The sequence below is a fragment of the Pseudopodoces humilis genome, chromosome 4, assembly GCF_049639895.1.
Source record: "Pseudopodoces humilis isolate 2021_Gansu_Grassland_sample_001 chromosome 4, ASM4963989v1, whole genome shotgun sequence".
NCBI lineage: Eukaryota > Metazoa > Chordata > Aves > Passeriformes > Paridae > Pseudopodoces > Pseudopodoces humilis.
Window position 1 is genome coordinate 3,786,810 of NC_142203.1, and position 8,333 is coordinate 3,795,142.

General features: G+C 39.7%; 1 protein-coding gene across 6 annotated transcripts in view; it reads left to right on the top strand.

The window, feature by feature from the left end:
* The window catches only part of MARCHF3 (membrane associated ring-CH-type finger 3), a 64,678-nt gene that overhangs the window by 55,138 nt on the left and 1,207 nt on the right, over nucleotides 1–8,333 (top strand). For 5 of the 6 annotated variants that reach the window (XM_088054022.1, XM_088054025.1, XM_088054023.1 and 2 more), the window contains exon 6: nucleotides 1,631–3,741. The exons of the other annotated variant lie outside the window; for it this stretch is intronic. In XM_088054022.1, the coding sequence (XP_087910148.1) occupies nucleotides 1,631–1,789 (159 nt within the window). In that variant the 3' untranslated portion in view covers nucleotides 1,790–3,741. Of the gene's footprint in view, nucleotides 1–1,630; nucleotides 3,742–8,333 lie in introns of those variants that run through there. 6 annotated transcript variants of the gene reach the window in all.

Sequence of the window (8,333 nt, forward strand, 5' to 3'; positions counted from 1 at the left end):
GGTTCAGTGCTGCGGGGTAAATTGCACACAAGATGATACAATATCCCTTTAGGTCCTGGGGAAATTAGGAGAACTAAAACTTGGTTTTACTTCCAGTAAATCGGCTTTCCTGCTCTGGAGGCAGAAGCTGGCATACAGATTATTTACACACCACAGTTATCCCAGTGAGCAGTGAACTGGAGGGATGCTATTTTTTAGCACCCCAGAAGCTGTTTTATCCCTCCCTCTAAAGCAGACAAGTTGTCCATAAAACACTGCTGCTTTTTACTCTGTTGTTTTTAACACACACCAAAAGAGGTTCTCCCAAGAAGGAAGACCCGGACACAAAAAGGAGGTTGATACTTAAGGAATTCAGGGCCACACTTCATTTTCTCTTGTATACCATGCACACCTGGTTTAACAATGCAGCTCTTACTCCAAAGACCTCACATTCTGCTGCTTGAAAACCCAGCCTGGACTCTCCTGAAGCTGTCACTGCATTTTACAGGGCGTCCACCTTCGCAGGTGTTGGGGTGTTTTTACCCTCCTCAGTACTCCAAGCAATTTCTGCTGCTCCTGCAGTGTCTTTTGAGGAAAGATTTCTCATATTCCTTCATACACACTGCTCCACAGAAGATGAAGGATGCTTTCCTCCATGGGGTGGAGGGGAGGTTGAAAGTTGGGGGAATCAATCGGAGGAGCTGTCTTTGCTTCTAAACTTTACTTCTGAACTGCTTAGTAAACCAAAGCAATATAGGTTTTCCTCAGACAACTGTAAAAATATCTAATAATAAAAGAAAAAAAAGAAAAAAAAGAAAAAAGAAAAGCATTCTCCTCGTAGGAGATCATTGAAAGTTATGTTTCTTTAACTAAAACACCCTTTATGAAGTAAGGATACAGTGGATGGGTCAGCTCCTGCCCACAGCCCAAGGACAAAACAATCATCACTTGGCACATTTCTCTCAAAATTTACATTTTGGTTTTAGATTTTGTTGGTTTTTGTTGTCCTTGTTGTTTTTTTTTAACTGCACATATGCATCCTCTTACACAGCTATAACTCCCACAAAGCTTGGCTGCCACTAAAACTTGGTGTAAACTATTTTTCAAAACCAGGAGGCAGAGCTATCTTGCATCTCCACAGCAGTCACTCATTTCTCTTCCACAATAAGGCTGAAATTACCTGATAACAACAACAACAACAACATGAAATTTTCAGAGACAATCTAAATTGAGACACCCACGTTGTCAGCTCATTGCCTCGGTGCAAGCCCAACTTTGATGCATTCAGCAGTAAAATATTACAATGTAGAACACACAACCCTGTGTTCATCTGCCTGCAAACAATTACACTGTCAATTTAGCAACCTGAAGCAAGGCAGGATATCCCAATTTTTTTTTTTCCCATGTGTGCCAGCCGCTCTTGTGAAAGGCAGAGGCAGGATGTCTGATTTTTCAGGCTGTGGAAAATTGGAATGAGAGATATAATAGGCACAGGCTGCTTTTCTCCTCTGCTGTGGCACCTTGGGACAAAATGGGTCTCTCTCTACAGCAGTTTTCACCCATTTTGTCCCACTGGGAGGTGTTTGCAGCCCCAGATGGCTCCTTGCAGTGCCTGAAGGCAGCTTCAGGAAGGTGTCCCTTCTGTCCCCAGGTGTCCTTCAGGTACCACTGCCGGCTGTACCACGAGTGGCGTCGGAACAATCAGCGGGTGATGCTCCTCATCCCAAAATCTGCCAACATCCCCTCCACCCAGCAGTCCCTGCTGGGCCTGCAGCCCCTCAAAAGGAGCTCCAAGGAGACAATTGTGTGATTTGGGGTGGGGCTGTACACTGAAGGTGTTTCTTTCTCAGACTGGCCGGGGCCGGGGCAGCGTCCGGCACCCAGGAATGTGCAATTTGGATTTATGGACCGACTGCAGAGGGAAAAGTCACAGCCAGAATTCAAGTCATGGATGCTGCAGTCATTTGTGGCATTTGCTAAGCTGCCAAACGTGTTTAGTTAGCAGGGACCCTATGGATTCTGCAAATATGTTAATTCTTGCGTCATAGAGTGATGCAAACTTTTTTTATTTTGTTTAAAGTATTAAACTATGGTAATTAACAATGCAAAACAGGTTTAAAAAGTGCTTTGTTTTTATGATTTCTTGCTCCTACAGTACTGTTTCTTTAGGCAGCTGGACAGTAACCAATATTTCTTTCTGCTTCCTAAAGCACAGCAATGGCATTTCCTCATTTGATTTTATCTGCAGGTCCATTATACCAATGTTTTGATTATTAAAATTTGTGTGTAATGAGCTCTAGAAATTGGCACATTATTTAAATGCTACAAAGTGATTAGAAAATCCTATTACCCATTTCTTATTTGGCAGAGAAGGCCTGACAGGAAGATTCTTCAGTTATGAATCTAGCAGCCACAAGAAAAATTTAAAAATTAGACAAATTGCAGCAATCTTCCTATCAAAAGTATTATAGTACACAGCACTCAGGAAAAAAAAGAAAAAAATGTACTTTTCCATGAAGAAGCACCACATTCTTCAGTGAGGTGCACATTCTGCTGCTGTGAATTCAAACTTGGCCAATTTATCCTGCATTTACACCAGGCTGAATTTAACTCAACAGCTTACTTTTGTATAGGGAAAGCTCTGCATACATAATGAATGAGATCATCAGATAAGTTTTAGGAAGCAGGGACTCATCTTGCATGAAGAACAGCATTATTTTAAAGCAGCAGAAACTCCAGCTTGACAGGTAGGATTTAGCAGAGTGTGTGCAAACCCTGACCTCTCATGGTAGCACTGAGACAAAAAAAAAAAAAAAAAAAAAAAAAAATTAAAAACATTTAATACACAGTCTTCTGTGGTGGCCAAATTGAATTTGGAGTGTAAAGATCAGACCTTATTCCTGGGTGGCTTTATCTGCTTCGCCTTGGTTTTATGCCCAATTCATTCAGCAATTCTTCACTCCCAGAAGAGACACACTTATATACACAGATTTATTTTAAATAACTATACAAGATCTCATTACCAAATGCTGCTAGAATTAAAAATCGATACAGAGCCTCTCTGAACAGATGTATTTCTTAGAATTGTGTATGGATGGCAATACCACCACGTGCTCTGTTCTCCAGACACTGCAGGAATTGAAAATCAAAAGGAAGTCATAGCAGGAAGGCTAATAATTTGTTATTCATAATGTTCAAGGTATTATGGGTATTTACCATCAGACAAGAAGTTATTTGATGTCTTGTGCGTGCTCTGTGGTGGGAGGGGGGAAGAAAGCTTAGTAGACAAAGCCAAATCTGTTAAATTTATTTATTCTGTCTGTGGACCAGTCTAGCTGTGAGCATGTTACTTAACAATGTTCTTTGTCAGTCATGGGGATCGGAGAACCATGGGGATATACAGCAATAACAGCCTCATTCCAACAGAAAGGAACTCACACAACCAGCCAAGGTGTGCAGTTAAATCATGAACCTGCAGCCTCGTCTGACAAGGCTGGGGTTGCTCATGTTTGGCTGTGAATATCTGCTTCTCTTCCAGAGAAAACGATACAAGGCTCCGAAGACAAGGATGTCACAATCTCTGTGAGAGCCTAAAACCTGTAGTGCTTTATTTTTCTTTTAATACCTCTTCCCAAAGGTAAAGAACTATTTGGAATGAAGACTGAATGTGCATTTAAGCAGAATTCCAGATCATAAATAAATAAATAAATAAAAATATCTGCTGGCCAGGGGCAAAGAAATAAAGCAAATCTAGCTGGGTCAGGATGCTGTCAGTGTTTTAATGCCCACACACATACATTAGGTAAGCTTTCTTCCGAACTTCATTACTGCTCTCGAATTCCTTGAAAGAATTTTTATTCCTAGTGAGTGGTATTGTTGCCACTTTGCCTCATGAAACCAAAAATTGGAGTGATTCGGAATTTAAGTGGCAAAACATTCAGGGAAACATTTATTGAAGTGCAGCTGCGAGGTCTATGCACGGAGATCAGCACGGTGGCTTGGCTCAGCTCATCTGTGTTATTTCAATTTTGGTTTTTTGGTCTTCCTTTTTCTTTTTTTTTGTGTGTGGAGACATCTTTATTTACCTGAAGAAAGCATATTGAAGCAGAGAGAAAAAGTATGGTCCAGTTTGGCACATACATGACTAACCCAGTTCCTGTGCTCGGTGCAGCAACACTTGATGCAGAACTGCCTGGTGAAGTCACCAGCAGTAGTGTCCCATGGATTTTCTTGAGGAAAAAAAAAGTGTCAGGAAAGATCCAGCCAGACACTTACCATTGCATTAAACCCATGGAAACAAATAACAAAAAGCAAAACCACAAAACAACAGCAACAAAAAAAATCAACCAAAAACCATACTTGTATTCTTGTTTTTCTAAAGCACAAGAACTGGGAGGTGAGAGATATTACTTCTTAATCCCACTTCTGCTCTAAAGATTCACAGACAGAAGGATCTGCCAGATGGGAGCTGATTTTTCTTCCACGAGTTGATGCTGTAGATGCCACACCAAGCCCAAATTTCCATTAAAAAACTGGATCATTACAGCAAACATTCTACAACAGCAGCAACACCTACTTCTGTCTGAATAGAAGTAAAAGACAAAATTAACCACAGCAGCAGGCAGAGCCAGCAAAACTCCTGGCAGTACAATGACACCTTCGTTATGCTCTCCTTAAAAAACAAAATTAATTAAAGAACATGATTAATGAAAGGATGAGTGACCACCTTTTTATTTTTTAAAAAAATGTCACTCAACTTCTCTCTCAGAAACTTTATGCTTTCTTCTCATGAAGCTGACCTTGTAATTTATGTTCCTTTTCCCAGATAAGTTACATAGAAGGAACAGTATTCAACAGTATTTGAGCCAGAATTTCAAGTTGCAAATGATAAAAGCAGCCTGTTCTGATTCAGTGTGATGAGCATAATGCAAAATGAGGAAGTTTTGCTTTTTTTTACATAGTCTTTTCCCTGCAGGACTTGCCTATCACATTACATAAAGATTTAGAAATACCCCAGCTTTCTGTTCAGCTGGAAGCCACAACAGAAGCCATTATTAAAGATACTTCAGTTTTTGGCAACGTTTGGGGTATTTTTTTCTTTCGTTACTCAACTGAACAGCTCTGCCAGACATGAGACCTCAAAATGTCATTTACATTTCATTTATTTAAACCAGCTTTACACCAACACAAAACCACACAGGGCAAAGTGAAAACTCTCCAAAAAGGGGACCCAGAGCCAATATCTGGCCATTGATGCAATGGGTACCATCAGAAAGAGGTATGGGAACAGATACTGGGACAGACTCGTGCACTAAGAGAGCTAAAGAAGCTCTCCCTCTGAAAAAAAAAAAAAAAGGAAAAAAACCAAGCCTGTTAACAATTAAATATCTTTACTTGTTACTTTTTGTGAGACGGCGCCTCATTTAACACTGGTTAATTAAAGAAGCTTTTCCTTGCAAGCAGAACTGAGCCCTGACTCTTTACTGCCAGTTATTGGGTGTTCAAAAGCATCTTTAAAAACTACCATGCACACTGATAGGCTCACACCATTTTTAAGGCTGGAAAAGATGATGGAGTTCAACCACAAACCATGGCCCCAGGTGCCACATGCTCAGGATTTTTTGACCACTCCCAGGGTGCTTCTGAGTGATCAGAAGCTATGTTGGTGGGAGAGTTTAAAATATTCTTACTCTTGTTTTGAATTTTAAAAATACCTCCTCTTGTTTTGAAGCAGTCATTCTATAAAGATGACTTGTATATGAGTTGTTAATGCTTTTCAAGTAATTGATAGGAAAAAAAAATAATATAGGGAGTTTGTGGTGGCAGGTGTGCACATGTAAAAATATTTCAGGAATACTAACAGCAGTATTTTGTTTTCTAGGAAGCCTGCTTGCCATTCTGTGCTTCAAAAAAACCATAAATATTTGTAAGGGGATTTTAATATTTAATACATATTACTAATATGTGCTTCTCTGGACAAAGTGATAACAAAACTGATGCAAATCATAAACATTAGTTAACTAATTGTTAACTTTCCACCACTTTGCTAGGCAGACCATTCCACCCCTCCAGTGAAGAAACTTTCCCTAATAACCAGTTTAAACCTTGCCTGGAGCTGCAGGGGGTTGTTGTGACCCAGCACCTGCCCTGGTTGTGCCTCACCCCATGGATCCAGCCTGTCCAGACCCCTCTGCAGAGCCCTCCTGCCCTCCAGAAGATCCTCACTCAAATTTAGTGTAATCTCCAAATTTACTGGGGGAACACTCCAGGCCAATGGAGAGAAATAATAACCAGAGCTCATCCCAACACAGCACAGATGATGATGACCCCTCACTAATCCACCCTGCAATTCCCACGTTCCAAACTTGGTTTCACATGCATTTCCACACGAGACTGCTCTGTCAAAAATCAATTTCACAAAACCAAGGGTTACATCTTGCAGTCCTTAAGTCCTGCATCTTTTGCTGGCAGCCTCTCCACACCTGCTTGAGCCAAGGCTGCAAAACACTCTTCCTCCTCCCTTTGGTGTTGAAAGGTTACAGAACCGACGGGAATTTTCTTTATTCTAAGTGTACCAAACACTTTCCCAGCAAAAGTTGTCAAAATGTTGATATTCTATGTACAACATGCCTCAGGAGCAACAACAAAACACACCACCCTCAAAAACAAGATGCTGCAGTTGCAGGGGAAAACAATGTCACATTTTCATTCCACAGCTTAAATTACTATGCAAAAATTGATAATAGTAAGTAATAAGCATATTACTTATTAATAAGTAATAAAAAGTAATAAATAATAAATAATAATAAGTAGTGAGACTTGCTTACCAATAATAACATTTTTTGTTCTGAAAGTGCAGAACAGCTACGAAAACTCACATCCAAGGGTTAGCTTTTAATTGCAGGAATATTCTATCACCCAATCAGCTTAAGCTGAAATGTGCCTTCCTTTACTGATGCCCCAAATGCAGCTTTTCTTTGGGGTTAATCACAGTGTTTTTATCACACAGAAATCCTGAATTTATGCAAACCCACCAAAAAGAAACCAGATCTGCCAAAGGCTCTGAGCAATAAATGCACACCAAGCAAAAACCTGAGATAAAATAGCTAACTTCTGCCATAAATCCTGTGATGGAGCTAGCTCAGTATTATAAATAATTAAGTGTCTGAGCTTTTCCTTGATGTTAACCACCACAGACCAGGAAAGGCTAAGTAAGTGTTCACATCTATCCCATACAATTTCCACTCCCTTTCTAAAAATCACCCATTATTACCAGTTGTCCTCTTTGGAACAGGGGCCCTAAAAGCTTTTATTCTCCATCAACTACTTGATTCCTTTGCCTGGAGAAAAATCCTTCATAGTTATAACATGGCCATTTCTGCAAAAGCATTTTTTTTTTTAACCTGAAGTACAGATACTGCTTGCAGCGCATTATGAATATGAAACACAGTGTTTCACAGATAAAAAACATCCTTTTCAATCCAGAAACCCCCAAATTAGTATCAAAATGATACACTGATGAGACAAATTTTCATGGAAAAAAAATTTAAACCAAGATCAGCCTTTGAAGTTGAATCATTTATAGGAGAAAATTAATAATTAGCATCTGTTGAACAGAATCTGCATATTAATTTCTCTGCCCATATTTTGCTGTCTGTTTGGACAAATGTGATGTACATATGTAAATCATGGACAAGGAAATCCAAAGCAAAAAACAAACTTTAGCCCAAAACTGCTGTCAACAACACCACAAACTAATTATACCAGTTTTGACTACACTGGGGTTTTTATAATGAACACTGCAAACAAAGAATGCAGTTCAGAGGTTTGCTGCACAGGTCAAACCACTTATTTCCTAAATTCCTAATCTGTTTTTCAAGAGGAATGAGTGCATTGGAGCAGAAACATTTCTGGTAAAGTGTTTATCCAGCTACAAGCACTAAATTGCTAAAGAGTTTTCACCTGCAGGAGGATGAAATTTGTATCTATTTCCAGCAGCAACGATAATCAAGTTATGGAACTTGCAGGAAGTGCTGGGTTGTTAAGGAGCAAGTGTTAAAAAAAAAAGACAAGCAAAACAAGACCTCCACCTTGTGGCAGGATGTTTCACAGTTGTGCTTCCCAAAACTTCCCTCTGCTAATTTACAGGAATTCCTGCCACAGCAAAGGAAAAACAAAAGAAGTTATTCTAATATTTGTATTTCTCCCATTGTCATCGAAGAACAGGCTCTACAAATAAAATAAATAGGAACAAATAAACAGGAATTTGATCTTGCAGGAAGGCTGCTACCATAACTTAAGAATTGTCCATCAATCCCCCCTTTCACTTCTGCTGGCACGTGGTTGAAATGCCA